This window comes from Branchiostoma belcheri, unplaced genomic scaffold (assembly GCF_001625305.1).
Source record: "Branchiostoma belcheri isolate BF01 breed outbred unplaced genomic scaffold, Haploidv18h27 scaffold196, whole genome shotgun sequence".
NCBI lineage: Eukaryota > Metazoa > Chordata > Leptocardii > Amphioxiformes > Branchiostomatidae > Branchiostoma > Branchiostoma belcheri.
The window spans coordinates 48641-63755 of record NW_017803446.1 but is presented as its reverse complement, the minus strand read 5'-3'; the positions used below and the strand labels follow the sequence as shown (position 1 = coordinate 63755).

Sequence of the window (15115 nt, the reverse complement as noted above, 5' to 3'; positions counted from 1 at the left end):
ATTTCTTTCCAACTGGAGACAAAACATCAGGAGCCTCAGTAAATATCGAACATGTTCCAAAATAAGACAACTTTTGTTCTGTTGGCAATTCAGTCATTTATAACTAGCAAAACAGGAGTGAAAATCAGTGCACATTGCTTAGAAAATTTGAGGAAAAACACACGAGCCGACAGAATTTTCCCTACTTGCAAAGACAAAATTGAAGATGTACACATGAACCATTTCCTAATGATGTGTCCTCCTCATAACGAAGGAAGGAAAAGATTGATGATTCTTGTCACAACAAGGCAACATTACCTAGAACAGGTAGAGAAATATTCAACGTGCCACGGCTCTGCCTATATATAGCTAGGCCAATATGTGAAGTCATGCTTGCATTAAAAACAACAACGGTCAAAATCATTGCAGGACATCAACGAAGACAATCAGTAGAGAGACAGACTTGAATTCATTCAAAACATTATCACATAATACGTAAGTCAATACATCTCATCTCAACACAAAAATACAGGGATTGTGTTCACACAGCTACATATGATGCACAAAATTTCTTTTTTCTTTAGGATGTACTCGTACAATATTCTGAGGATTGACTGAGAATTATATTAAGTGGAGTGGGCAAGTGAACTTCTAATACATGTATATATATGTAGAAGTTGTAGTTGTAGTTTACCTCGGAGGTCCTAAATTCGAGACAGCATGTATTGCATGATATAATGTTAGTTGTAGCAAAACAAAGAATCCAGACTATTCATGATATGTAAAAATGTTATAGAATCCACCAAAAGGCCCTTGGTTCACTAATCATTTGCCTAGTAACATTTCTCTGGACTTAAACTATATATTGTGTAAATCAATACTTGTACTTTTCCTGATGAATACCGACATCATTGCGTTAGAATTTCCTAGAATTTTTTTATTTTTTTCTTTTACTTTGAAAACAGCACATCATTGCGTTAGAATTTCCTAGAATTTTTTTTTTTGCTTTTTTTTTTCTTTTACTTTGGAAACAGCACATCATGAATGACAGATCTCATTCCAAGGCTCAACGTTGACTCTACTTCGCCCCAGAACTGCCTCAGCCTAGCAACGTCAAATATGTCCTCATCTTCCAGCTTCCGAACTGCCTCATTCACCTTAGCCTCATCCCAGAAGTGGTCCACTGCGATTTGGGAGATGAAGTCCCTGATAGTCATGGACGCAGCGTCTACAAGTGAACAGATTCGGCACAAAAACATACATGTACATAAAAAATGAGGCAACAGAACTCCCATGAATCGAATCATTTTTTTAAACACAACACTCAACCGGTCTCCTTACATGAACAAATAGCATAGGAGTATTATCAAGATCCTACAGGATTTGGCATTCAAGAAGTGTAAGAGTTACCATTGCCAAACAATTAGGGTTGGGAAAATTAATGCTGTGTGTCCGAAAAATGGTCTGAAAACACTAGTATCAGTATATATCTGAATGGTTAAAATATGATACTGAAAATTACGTTTGGTACCATATTGTCTAAAATGAATTCTGCATATTATTACGTATCATATGCAGAATTCATTTTAGACAATATGGTACCAAACGTAATTTTCAGTATCATATTTTAACCATACAGATATATACTGTTCAGGAATAATGATATAAAAGAGAATTAACAGATGTAAAAAGGACAATATGAATGTTCGTTATCACTTTGTCTATTGCAAAAAAATAAGAACAGTTACAGATCACTCACACTACACCCTGGACAGGTTTATGCTAGGGTGAGTAGGACAACACATATTTCCCCCTATGTGCCTTACAGAAGTAAACGATCTCAGCTCCCATTTGTTACCTTTGTTGTGATAACTGCACGAAAAGTTGGATCTACCAAGTAGTAAAAACTAGTGCATTTCGGTGATGTTTACTTTATAAACAGTAAAAGGTACGAGTATAACGGCGATTCCGGACTTAACAAAGACTGGATTTGACTTTTTAAAAATTTTCTACCATTGTTAAGCCAGGTACTGTTTACAGAATATACATTACCCGGTTTATTACCATAACTGAATGCAACTTTTCGTGCAACATATTGAAGGTAGATCTCACATGTATGTTTTTCGCGTTCTTTTGCGTAGGTCTCCCGCTGCTGCTGCACCTTGATGTACCCTTCAGCTGCTACCAGGGCCGTGTCCAGGATGTCCATCACACTGATAGCAGACTCTGGAGATATCTTGGTTTGAGTTGCAATGTGGTTGACGAAAGCGAACGTTCTGTCGATGAATGATAGAAGTAACGTTACTCTATTTTAAACAAATCCAACAGCTAATGAAAAGAAGTACGGCAAATAAACCAAATCATGTACTTCGACAGCCCAGTATTTATTCCCAAAACGTGATATATTTTTACATGTAGATGCATTTATTGATCTTTATATATCTTAGTTGACTGTACTTTAAGTCAAAGTCAAATGTACGTTTTCCTTACGCTGGGATAAAGGAGGGTATATCATTACGTATTAAAGGCATAAAAAAGGTCTCCCGTGCTCTATGCAGAACATAGGGTTTGGTGCCCATGCCCATATCCGTAGCCCTTGGGCGACACACAGTTGTGCAGGGCACTACAGCAGGGGGCTGGTCCGCAGGTAGTGCTGTGTGTTTGACCTTCCCACACTCTTTCTCATATGTGCTGAGTGCTAAGCAGAGAAAGAAGTGTGTACCATTTTTTAAAAGTCTTTGGTATGACCCGGCCGGGGTTTGAACTCACGACCTCCCGGTTACAAAGCGAGCACTCTACCAATTGAGCTATTGCACCGGTATACCATCATATAAAGGCATACCATCTGGGTTAATTAAGGCCCCTGTTACACATTTAGGACCTTTCCCCGACATTGCCCCCCGAACACCAGCAGACCTAGGCTAAAGTTCGGGAGCAGTCTGACATGTTTGTCTGGTGTTAGCTGTAAATCAATAGAACACCAGGCAACCAAACGGGAGTAAGTCAGCTGTTTTCGCTGTGTGTTTGGGAGTCTAATTTGACTCATATTTAACTTAGATTCGTTTTAGATTAGTACATGAAGGTAAGCATGTCCTAAATCCGGTCAGACTGTAGACGACAACATTAGGCTGACGTCGGTAAGCGAGGTCGGGAACGTCCATAATTCGTAACAGAGGCTTTTTAAGTTAGTTATATTCAAGGTCTTGAGAGATCATGATAATCTAGTTACACAGCTCGTAAATTATGGAATAGAGGTGTTCAAAGTTGCGGGGCTTATTTCGATTTGTTTGTTTGACCTAAGGACAACATCTATGTTATACACGTACCTGTCGAGTGGACTTCCCATTGCGGCAGACATTTTGACCATCTGCCTTCCTCTCTTTTCTTCGTTGACGAAGTCCCTCTCACTTTCAAAAGCCACCGCGCCCACAGGACTGTATCCTGGGAGAGGGAGGGAGAATAACAACGACACTGAAGCCAGCAGTAAAAGAAGAACGCTTAAAACATCATAAAATGTGACATAATGGTAGTGGTCGAAAGTTGACCGACATTCTTCTTACCTTCCTCCTTTAAGCCTTTCCTAATCGCTTGCATCTTGGCGCTGTACTCTTTGGGATCCTTGTGGCCCAGAATGCAGATAATACCATGCATTTTGTCCTTCAGCGGGATATAACCCTGCCGCATGGCCTGACCGCGGGGGAGAGATCCTGCGTCTTCCTCTCTCGCAATCACCTGAGACGGCCGGATTCTCCCTGGGAGTGAACCAATACATACATTAAACCAAACAGGAGACGTTATCTCATGACACTGGAAATTGATTTCGGACAGTGGGCATTTCTATCAATGTTATCTGTGAGAACTTCCAGAAATGTCAACTTTTGACAAAGATAGACACTGATGAAAGGCACATTTCTACAGCGGGAATGTCCAGACATTGAAAAGTGTTCACCGTTAGACCGAAGATTTTCAAAGAAATGTTTTCAAAGAATATATGTGTGTGTGTGTGTGTGTGTGTGTGTGTGTGTGTGTGTGTGTGTGTCCGTGTTTGTGTGTGCGTGAGTAACCTGTATATATGAATGTGAGTAACCTGTAAGTATGTTATTCAACTCTTGATGCATGGACTCGTTCAAGTCGAAGAAACCCCTGGTGTCGAATAGATGGAAGTTTAAGTCGGTGAGGAATGGCAGCAGAATGATCGTCCCCTCTTTAGCATCCGACTGTGTCATGATTGTAGTCTTTTCTGTACAGACATAGACAACAAACGTGTACAAAATGAGAACATACATAGATACCTACAGATGTCATTCTCGCCTTGTGAGACAAATAATAATAACAAGAAGCCATAGGCGACAATTCTCCGTGAAGTATTATATATTGCAACAAAAAGAAGTAGCCATTGGCGACAATTCTCTGTGAAGTGTGATAAATCGAACAAAGAAAAATTGTTTAAACGCGCGTCGGCTCAGTCATCTTAAGACGCAACAACCAATCAGAGATGCGAGATGCCTACACGTGACGCGGGAAGGGCGCGCGATGCCCGAAATATTTTTGCGTCAATATTCAGCGCCGTGATTCAAGAGATTAATACCCGGAAACAATTTTTTTCTTGTTTTGAACGCATTAACATGCATTTACGCTAATCTAGTATGATTCAGGGTTACTTTTTTTTTAACCTGCCATGGCCAGATTATCTAAAGATGTGTGTATTGTGTGTACAATCTATAGAAAGAGAAATGTACATCAGGTCCGATCATCCGATTTTCACGTTTCGGTTTTTTGGACTCGGTTCATGAACGTATTTTGGTTTGGCTCCTGGAATGTGCGAAAAAAATGACTCCCGGGACTGTCTACAGGGAACACTCGCACATTCGCGGTGTATCAGGACAGCGCGACTGGTTGTCGTTAGCGCAGTAACAGTTGCATAAACGGACGAAACCATTTCAAAGAAATGGGGATGTTTCGAAAATAAGCATTTACTCCAATATCAAAACAGCTACGGTAAAAATAAAAGACGTGCATCATCCCGGACATAATGCAACACCACATGCGAAATTACACAGAAATGCGACGTACGGAAGAATGCGTTTTGGCTGCGAACATCTTCCAAAAAACTTGGCATCTCTTAACCATGGGCAAAAACATCTGGAACCACTTATAAAAACCACCCCGTATCTGCATGAACTTTTTTGAACCCCACTGCTATTCCAAACAACGCGTTTTTCTGGACCATTCCAATTCGCCTCGTAATTGTAGGGGTGCGTCTGCGATATTACATTGACCGCGAAAGCAGCAACGGCAAAAATACACATTCGTGCATCAACACGGGCATGCCCGCAGACGGCGTATAAAATTGCGTGCCGATTACACAAAGAGAACCCAGTGTTTTGACTGCGAACATGAAAAATCAGCCGATTACAACACTCCGTCCGGAGGTCCTGACCTCCTTCACGGAGTAATAATAAATAAATCCACAAAAATGTAAATATCCTCTTAACTAACCCCGGTTAGGCCATGTTGATTTCATTATATGGATGACATCCATGCACGCATGAATTTTCGGCCGTTTCCAAAAAAAAAAAGTTTTCAACCATACTGTAAATCGTACAAAACAGTTGTAAAATGAGCAAAAATATACCGTAAGTTACAAAAAAATAAGTAAAAACTATACCAATGTCGTAGAATGCCAAAATCAAACAAAAAAAGACGAAATTGTAAGGAAATGAACTTGAAGATTAGATTATTCGCCAAACCATATTCTGTGCCATTTGCTCAACCCTCATGACCACGTAGATTTCATAATGAAAACAACTTTTTTTTTTATTCGCACGCACGCATCAGTTTTGGGGCTCCCGGAGGATGTCATCCATATAATCAAATCAACATGGCCTTAGGACAGTGTCAAGTTGAAGCATTAACAGTGTCAATGATGCATTCATTTCTATCATTTTCATAATTTTATTCATCCCGCTTGTACGTTGGTTTGGGCGTTTGTTGAAAATATGGACCTACATGTATGGTATGTATCATTATGGACGCATTCTTATGGACGCTTTCAGTGCACGTGACATCTTTGTAACATTATAAATTTGTCCTAAAGCTTGTAAAATGAATGAAAGACCTTTATTGTACGTTTGTGCTCTAACAAGCTAAGTACAGGTCATGGATAAACAGGGAAAAAGAATACAGCAATGACACTTACATACTATACATACTAATGTGATCTACTATTTACAGGTTCAACTTCTCGCTTCTTGACGCAGTTAAAGATGTACAAACATATTGAGCTAATGATACATGGTTTGTCTAGTTTCATGAGGAATTCGAATTTTTCTATTCTGTCTAAATGTCTACAGCTTGGGAACTTATCTATTACATAAGTATAGAGGGAATCCCTCTCATTTCTATATAATGTGCAGTCAACTACAAAATGGCATTCATCTTCAATATTATCTACTAGTAGATTACTAGTCGCGTCTCACTGTAGCTGAATACCAAACATGTAACATGGCGTGGCACCTTTACAGGACAAACACACTTTTAATCAATTCCACGATCTGACCTCTGAAAAACAATTATGGACAAGACGCAAGCTGATAATTAACCGTTTCACAAACAATGGAGAAATCTAATGTGGGGCTCCTTATTGAGCCATCAGAGCCCCTCCTTTTCTGGAGCCCGACAAGGGAGAGGGTTGCTATGTTAAGCCCCTGTCAAACATTCACGACCCTGGTCTACCGAACGCCCACCGACCGTGGTTAGGAGCCGGCTGGCGTTCGTCGAATTCTCCAAGGTTCGGCTACGCCAACGGAATGTTTAAATATGTGTATTAGTGGATGTTCGGGATGATCCGTCTGGTTGGCCAGCCTGGATACCATACTCAAAACCACAACAAGACTGGCAATGAAAACACATTGCCATGGCGACGGTGGTTGCTGTTAGGGTTATTGTTTGCATGGCACTGTCATCATTTCATGATTTTGAGGAAGACCTGGTACCTGTTAAGTCTAGACAGATACAGTGCACTCTCCCCCTGAGTGTATAGTGAACAAGCCCCGGGGTCACAGAAAGTAAGACCATCCGGGACAGACAGGTCTTCCCAAGGGTTTCCAGGAATGTGGGCATAGATGTGGGTCAGAGACATGCCTGTGGACATTCCATTCCTGTGGACAAAATGCCTGTACCATTCCTAAATTTCTTGCAAACTGCACACAATTCTGTACCATTAGGCTCCTCCCTGAGACGTCGCCAAAAAATTAGGTCAGTGTGGCCTTACAATGAAACACTCGCCGACCACTACTACCCCCCTCCGCGACTCATTAGGGAACGCCCTCCAACCTCAGCAGACCATAGGGCCATAGGGTTGTATATTAAAGACTGTATACACGTTTAAAAAAACCTCCAATGATAGTAAAAGCCCAAACTTACCCCATACTAGTCACCCACTCTTGTATCAATTAGGTTTATGAAAGTGTTGCTTTGTACTAGTAGATGCCACACTTTGTAGAAAAATGAACTTATAAACTTAGCGCGCGGGACTGTTAAAATTCTTTGCATGACAAAGCTGGCAAAAAGAGGTGACATACCCAAAAACTTTGAAAAATGCAACAAAGTTGAAATTTCATTGTGTGGCATGACTTGTATGGACGACTATCGTGTAAGTTCCACGTCAATATCACTATAGTTTGTTTTCTTTTCATCCATGACTAGCTTTGTTTTGTCACATACATACCGAATAGAACCTGCTTTTATACACGATACATGTTGCCAGTGTGCAATGTCAAATCTAAACCTAACCGTTAGGCTCAATATATAATTTCAATTCAATTCTTTATAAAGATACCAAACATAACAGACAAACATGGCATACAATGTTGCCTGGATGGCGTTGATATTTACATGTATACAAAATGTCAAATATCATATATTTACAAAAACTATAAAAACAGTACAGTAGGTGTACAACCCAGATATTTAACAAACTGACCTCCATGATATAATACATGCATGTCCAACACCCACAGCTCACTACTGATATGAAAGATCGCAGTGTGCGTGTCAATTAGGGAAGGCTAAAACCGACAGCAATTGAAGTGCAAACGGTCAACAAACTTTACTCGCAAGAACCTAGACTCAACAAGACAAGAAGCAAGACTCAGCATAATAATGTTGTCATAACTTACCTTCATAGAGTGGCTGTTGTTCTTTTCCTGGCATCGTTCAAGATGGAAATACATCGAAGCACTCCATGTCTCAATAACTGATAAAACGGTGTCGAGAAGTTCCATGTTTTTGACATGTACAACTACGACCGTCGAGCCTACTACTTCCTACGACTATGCTCCACTGATCGTATGAAAGAAGAATGTGACTTTCCTGATTTTTTGTTCCTGAAGAGACTAGTAGCCAACCTCGCTGATCACAGCCCTCTACCACATTACCACTATAGTCATTATCAGAAGAAAAGTGTTGTGTACCTACCAGGGCCCAAGAGAATTGTTTCAGCAATCTGAATGAAACTTGACTTGCCGCTTCCAGTGGGCCCAAACATTGCTGAAAAACGATTGTTTAAAGACCATGACAATTATGAATTATCCACTAATCTTGTAGAAAAAATGTGTCACTGACTTGGGGAAACTACATATTAAATAAAAAATTTACTTTCTTCACAACATATGATAACAATACATATGAATAGATATATATAGCATGTTTAAATATATATATATATATATATATATATATATATATATAGAGAGAGAGAGAGAGAGAGAGAGAGAGAGAGATACATAGATACATAGATACATAGATACATATATAAATAGATACGAGTAATAGATACGAGTAATAGATACGAGTAATAGATAGATAGATAGATAGATAGATAGATAGATAGATAGATAGATAGATAGATAGATAGATAGATAGATAGATAGATAGATAGATAGATATACCTATGTTGACGTGGCCAATTCCCTGTTTGGCGATGTTTGTTTTAGAGCCGACTGTGTAATTTTTCAGGCCACTTGTAAGACCGCTCCGAAGAACGGTCATCCTCTTGGTAAGCTCTTGTTGCTCCTTTCTCTCACGTTCACGTCTCTCCCTGTCATCTCTCTCCTCCCTTTCTCGTTGCCGACTGGCCCTTTCCCTTGCCAGCTTTTCTTCGTGTTTCCTTTCAAGTTCACTCTCGGCTTTCTTGACAGCATCTTCATCGTAGCGCTCATGCCACCTCACTTCTTCCTACATGGCACATGAATCCAAGTGGGAAACAAGGAGGAAATACTGTAAATGACATACTACAAAATGTCTTCACAATTTTACAATGCAAGCTTCCAAGATCTACCGATCTTATACGTATGCAATAATACAAGCATGTTGTACGGGCTAAAGCTAATTGTGAGGTTTGCACCAAATACAAAACATAATGGTTTTCATTTCTCTTTGTTTTCCCAATTATATTATACATGTTGAACCGGAAGAATAAAAAAATCAATGCTACCATTTTTTGTTGCCTTGGACACACATGTTTAGAGTTAGATTTTGCTCTTCACTGAGTTTATTTCTTTACTTAATCCACATTCACCTCCATTAAAATTCTAACGCCAGCAGCTTCTCGTTTTATCGATATGCTTTCAATAGTTGGAAGCATACATTATTTGGAAGCATATTCATGTCCCCAATTTTGTGGCCAACACATGTTGGGAAGGTTCAACTTGTTTTATCTTAAATGTAATGCTGATGTTATCAAGACGTCTTAGTGGCATTGCAGAGTTTGAACGAGTAAAACAAAAGCAGTACCCCCAATCTAAGAGGGTCTGAAATCCGCAGCACAGGGAGCGTGTAATGCACAGAATGACCGGCAGGACAAAAAGTAAAGTTAGGACTGCAGACGCACTTCAGTCATGTGAACGTGTAAAAGACTTTTGGCGAGTTGCCTATTAAATAGGCAACCATGTATTTATACTGTGAAAATGGGGTTGTAGTAAAATTTTAAGAACGAAACCACGTAACAACCGTTACGGCGTTTGTACTAATGTTACGTATACGACAGTAAAAACTCACCTTTTTCCGTGTGAACATCTTGCCGCATACAGTATTGTGCTCCCTGAAAAATAAACTTGAAGTTAGAAATTGGCTTTCTGACGTTGCAAAAATATTGCTCACGTCTGAGCTAACATTGGTTGGTTACGTTCACAAAGCTCGTATTGTACTTGAGCCACAACGTGGTCACAATGTTCTTGTACTTGGATGTACAGTAGACGATAACTCAAGATGGCGACAGATATTTACTAAGGTGGCGGTACGATGTTGGCCTGTAAGTTCAATTCTCCTAAGACTAATGGCGGTTGTCTGTAAACAGATTTAAACCAACCACCCAACCACAAACTTCTGACGAAATAACACCAAAGCGCATGCGTGTATGTCCGCCCTGGTCTCCTTGCAAGGTTTATTTGTGAATTTCATTCTTGCTGCGATCCCGGAGTGCTGTCACCATGGGACCAGGCGTACGTACACCTACGGTATATTCAGCTGCACGAGTTGTACCTAAAGTACATGTAATCTACCATTATGGAACTTCTCTCAATGTGGATCCTTTGATGTGAATGCAATCGTTAGAGTCCTTTCCACAACTAGCTATCTAACCCAACGATGTATTTTATGCTCACCTCAAAGTCAAAGTGAATAGATTTGTGTTTCATTGGGTTTTTGTAACTATATTCTCGCATATATGTGCATTTGTCTGTATCATGACAGTTACTGCTGGTTCATGTACAAAGGTACTCGATGCTGGTGCTGACAATATTTTGTACTAATTTAGAACACTGTTTCTTCACAGCTAAGCAAGCTATTTGTTAAAACAAAGGTCGTATACGTTGATAAATACACGGATGTTACTGAAAAAAGAGTCCGAGAAGCAGAGGAAAGGAAAGCTAAAGAGCTGAGAGAGCAAGCTGAGAGGGAACGCAGAGAAATACAGGAGGCTGAAAGGCGAGACGAGGAAAGACGAAGACACCAACAACACCAAGAGGAACAGGAGAGACTGAGGAACGCAGAACGCCTCAGACGATTGCAGCAGGAAGCACTCGGGGAGAGGACAAAGCTGCTTCTCTACAGATTCGGCGACAAGCATGGTTTACGTAACTTTGCAACCATTGACATACGCGACATGCAGCAAAGTGCCCGTGGCCTACGGATTGGCATGTTCGGGCCATCCGGGTCTGGAAAGAGCAGCTTCATCAACACTTGTGAGCGTGCTGTTAAACAGACTATAAGGGGTAAGTTCGCCTATGTGTCTGTATTTATAGACATATGTATACACTAGCTTCTCGGAAAGACAGAAAACTTCTAAGGCCATAGATGCATTTCGTGCCAGTAAAGGAAATTAGGTGATATTACATGGCATCTCTGGGCCGTCTATTTACATGTATAAAAGATTTTGTTTGTTTTGCTGGCTATTAGGGGAAATGACAACCCTTGACATGACGCATCGCCTTAGTTTTGTACTGAAACTAAGCCGTGCATCCATGCTCATAAGGTTGAACATAGCTATATATTTCTCATTTGCGAATGATCATAACAGATGATAGATTATAGATATAAACATAAGAATATAATGTCTAAGATTTAACATTTGACACTTTTGTAATATTACCCAGGAACCTGTGAGACCCAAACAAGTGGGCAGGAAGGAACAATCCTCGTCCAAGAGTACCTTGACAACATCGGTAGCAAGTTCTGCTTGGTCGACACTCGCGGCTTCTTCAACTACGGTAATGAGGAGTTCACGGCCATGAAAAACATCGTATATGGACGGATCAAAGCAGGCGAGAAGATCGAAGTCACCGGTGAAGAACAAGTGGATGAAAGCAACAGCCAGGACACCTTCACTGACTGGCTTCATGCCATAGTTATCGTCTTGTCAGCCAAAGACCCACTACTTCTTGACGGGACACACACGACGAACCTGAATACCATCCGGCACTTTATGAAACCAAGAGGTAAGCTATTAACGGGTTAGATTGATCATGATCCGTTGTAAGACTTAGTTATCCCTCTTTAGTAACCTTTCACTTCGGCCAACGTTGATAAAATTAAACTTACCGCTTGGTCGTGGCCATGGGGGTACTGAACTACTTCGACATAAAGAGGAAGAAGTTGGGAGAAGAGTTGTATTCAACAATGGTATTAGCAGCAAAATTTGGTAATGTTTACTTTATAAATAATACCTGACTTTACAATTGTGGTAGTAAATAAAGTATGGTGATTTCGGACTTAACAAGTGTTCTAAGTGAAATTAAAGGACTTTTATTGACTACCATGGTAAAGCAAGGTACTTTACTACTTAGCCCGACTTTTCGTCTGTAACATGCTTATGCATAAAACGAAGGCCATTTGCTACAGGCTACAAATTTCATGGTCAATATATTTTTTATTGACGTATTTTTGTAGGTATAGCCCCGGTGACTGTTATAACGCACGTTGACCGGGTCCGAGGCAATCATGAATTGGAGAGGATCAAACTGAAGGCGTCCGCTGCTACAGGAAGCCCTCCAAACCACGTCTACTTCATTCAGAACTACCACCCAGAGCATGAGGAGCGAGACTTCAACACTGAGCTGCAGGCAATGAAAATACTCAACGCTGCCCTCGTTGTGGGGGAGAGATTCGTGAAGATTTCCAAACAGCAACATCAGTACGATGAAGAGACAAAGCAAGCAGCTGCAGGTAAGGCATTTTTCTTGGAAAAGCGTTTCACTTTCCTTGTAGCGTACACGGAGCAGGTTATCCAAGCTAGACAAAATACAAATGCACAATTACATTAAATAAGAGGAGACAAGATTAGGATGCTATGTACTGATTGTTTCTGTGCATTGTGAAGATTACCCTGTAACCGGTTAGGTTTAGTGATAGCTATTGAAATTAAATTACATAGCCTACAGAACTTCTTTCTTACCATTTATTGATCCATTTCCACCCATTTGCAGTTCTCTGTTGTTTTTGGCACGTATTTTGTCAATGTATACTTGTATGTTTGGTGGTGAGTTGCAAATAGATAAATTAAAAAATAATAATAAATAATTAATGTCAATTTGACCATCTTTACAGCTCGATCGAGGACACGAGAGTCTATCGATGATTTCTTCGACATGCTTTGTCAAACCAAGAAAATCCCGGTAGGTCATAACTCAACGTGACATATCAAACTGTCTATATTCCCTAAAGCTTAGGATCGATTCAACATTTTGTTTTCGAATTCGCGAACCATTAGTTCATTATTCACTATTGACTGTGACGTTGTTTGTTGTACAGCATGACAGGTTCAGTCCAACCATTTCTGCCTTGAAGAGAGAAGACGTTACAACGACCAAACTGCTTCGAGACCACTGGACCGCCCTGGAAAACATACTACCAATAGGTCCAAGAATGAAAACGTACATTAAAGATGCCTTGTTTGAAAAAAGCTAGGCAACCCCCCTGATACTTCAATGAAGCTTTTTACACACTTGATGTCAGTCGTTCCTCAAACAAAAGCTTGTGTTATAATTGGATGCTTGTTTACTCAATATCGATGGTTTCAACCAACTTGTAGTTCTTCTCATATGATTTCTTGTTCTGGACTTAACTATCACTTAACCAAACATTAACTACTCGCTTGTGAGGGGTATACTACAACAGCAAAAACCCTTAGCCATAATGAGAGGTGCGATTGCGATAAAATTGATTAATCCGAATTGTTGCTACAGTCTTGTAATGCTTCACCAGGTAGGCAGTGGACATATGGGATTTAATTCATGTCGCAGTTTATTTTGGTGTTCATTGTAAACCCAAAACTTGTATGACTTTATACAATGTCGTAGGTAGATTGTTGAAGACTACTGAAATGACACTAAACGACTAACTTTAAATCGCCATCTGATAGAATTTTAAAAATGTAGCAATTTCTGTATCAATTTAAAAAGAAAGAGCATAATGACTCTTAAAGATGACCTTAATTACGTACTGGCAGCATAGTACACCAAATGATTAGATTTTTCAATAGATTGCAAACTTAAAACTGCAAATTCCGTCAAACTTCACCAATAAAAACTATAATTTCTTATGAACATGTCTTCTATGACTCCCATTGGTCATGCTTAGGATCTTAACACGAAGTCTCGATAAGGTATTTTCAACTTGAGGACAACTTTGCATGAATCAAAATATATTGCGTACACATATTTTAAGTTGCTTACACATTTAGTGCCTTTGCAGAGGCCAGTGACAAAATCTAAACAGAGTAGTAAAGCTGAAAATTTCACCAGCAGAGAACACTGAAAGGCAAACCTAAAACTATGTGTAAATATTTTGTTTGTAATCACAAATCACAAATCCGTCGTCAAATTTCGTATTGTGAATAAACCGCAAAGATCGATTGCATTTTGAATATAATATAAGAAAAATGGCATTACCCTTCTACCAATTGCCCAATTCCTGTGTGGTCAACATGTGCAACCTACTGTAGTTTTTCAACATGTCCTTGACCCAAGAACGGTCATCTTAGAGGGCTCGAGTGCACTACTCAAGCGTTCATCGTCATCAAATAAGCAAGAACAAAGGACCGATTCGCCACAATTCATGTTTGTAGTACATGTCTTTGTAAGCCATTGCTATAGCCATACCCAACATTTTGTCCTCCCAAATGTCTGTCCAAAAAGTGCGTTTTAAATTGAAGGCTGTGATTGTGCAACATCCCAACACCGTCAAAGCAAAATCTTAACAATACCTCCATTTTTCATGGAGGTAATTAGAACATTGGCATGCATACATTGAGAAGCCTTCTCCCCTTTCCTCTTCTCTGGTTCTTCACAACCTACTGCAGTGTTGTCGAGGATACACAGAAACATGTAACAGGGCAAAGGCCAACACGCCTTGGCTACGTGGTGAAATGTTTAGTCCTGTCGAGTAAAATTATCTGCCCACTTCGGCGTCACTTGCTTAAGATTGTCATTATAATTATCATATGACTTACCCTTTTGCTCGTGAACTGGAAAAACCGTCACAGAGAGAAGTTGTAAAGAACGAAATAACTACCAGGCGTTTTATGCCTGATTATCCATTGCTCGGCTCCCCTGCATGCTTCGCAGGGTGCCAAACATTA

The 15115-nt window shown here is 40.0% G+C and overlaps 2 protein-coding genes across 4 annotated transcripts; one reads left to right on the top strand and one right to left on the bottom strand.

Annotated features, from left to right (window-relative positions):
- Positions 1–919: 919 nt before the first annotated feature.
- Positions 920–15093, bottom strand: LOC109468240. Of its 2 annotated transcripts, none has more exons than XM_019766497.1 (9): positions 14987–15093; positions 10039–10081; positions 8931–9216; positions 8458–8529; positions 4067–4219; positions 3540–3731; positions 3306–3420; positions 2092–2255; positions 920–1207 (listed from the first exon to the last, which is right to left on the bottom strand). In XM_019766497.1, exons 2-9 carry the CDS (start codon positions 10054–10056, stop codon positions 999–1001), a joined length of 1209 nt encoding a protein of 402 aa, XP_019622056.1. In that variant the 5' UTR covers positions 10057–10081; positions 14987–15093; the 3' UTR covers positions 920–998. The 2 variants fall into 2 exon arrangements, with proteins under 2 accessions (XP_019622056.1, XP_019622055.1); XM_019766496.1 differs by lacking the exon at positions 14987–15093 and adding an exon at positions 10268–10330 and having other exon boundaries at positions 10039–10083.
- LOC109468238 lies at positions 10372–14140 on the top strand. Of its 2 annotated transcripts, none has more exons than XM_019766491.1 (6): positions 10372–10481; positions 10814–11252; positions 11634–11975; positions 12427–12702; positions 13084–13151; positions 13288–14136. In XM_019766491.1, exons 1-6 carry the CDS (start codon positions 10470–10472, stop codon positions 13441–13443), a joined length of 1293 nt encoding a protein of 430 aa, XP_019622050.1. In that variant the 5' UTR covers positions 10372–10469; the 3' UTR covers positions 13444–14136. The 2 variants fall into 2 exon arrangements, with proteins under 2 accessions (XP_019622050.1, XP_019622048.1); XM_019766489.1 differs by having other exon boundaries at positions 10404–10496; positions 13288–14140.
- Positions 15094–15115: the final 22 nt, after the last annotated feature.

What these genes read in the sequence shown, in the direction of transcription:
- LOC109468240 (XM_019766497.1), bottom strand. An exon ending in AACAATTCTCTTGGGCCCTG is followed by an intron (nt 4,220 to 8,457) that starts GTAGGTACACAA and finishes ATGTCTGTACAG; the next exon opens with AAAAGACTACAATCATGACA. An exon ending in ATGGGAAGTCCACTCGACAG is followed by an intron (nt 2,256 to 3,305) that starts GTACGTGTATAA and finishes ATTCATCGACAG; the next exon opens with AACGTTCGCTTTCGTCAACC.
- LOC109468238 (XM_019766489.1), top strand. Translation starts at nt 10,470, where the DNA reads ATGGGACCAGGCGTACGTACACCTACG. An exon ending in TGTTAAACAGACTATAAGGG is followed by an intron (nt 11,253 to 11,633) that starts GTAAGTTCGCCT and finishes AATATTACCCAG; the next exon opens with GAACCTGTGAGACCCAAACA. An exon ending in GTCAAACCAAGAAAATCCCG is followed by an intron (nt 13,152 to 13,287) that starts GTAGGTCATAAC and finishes TTTGTTGTACAG; the next exon opens with CATGACAGGTTCAGTCCAAC.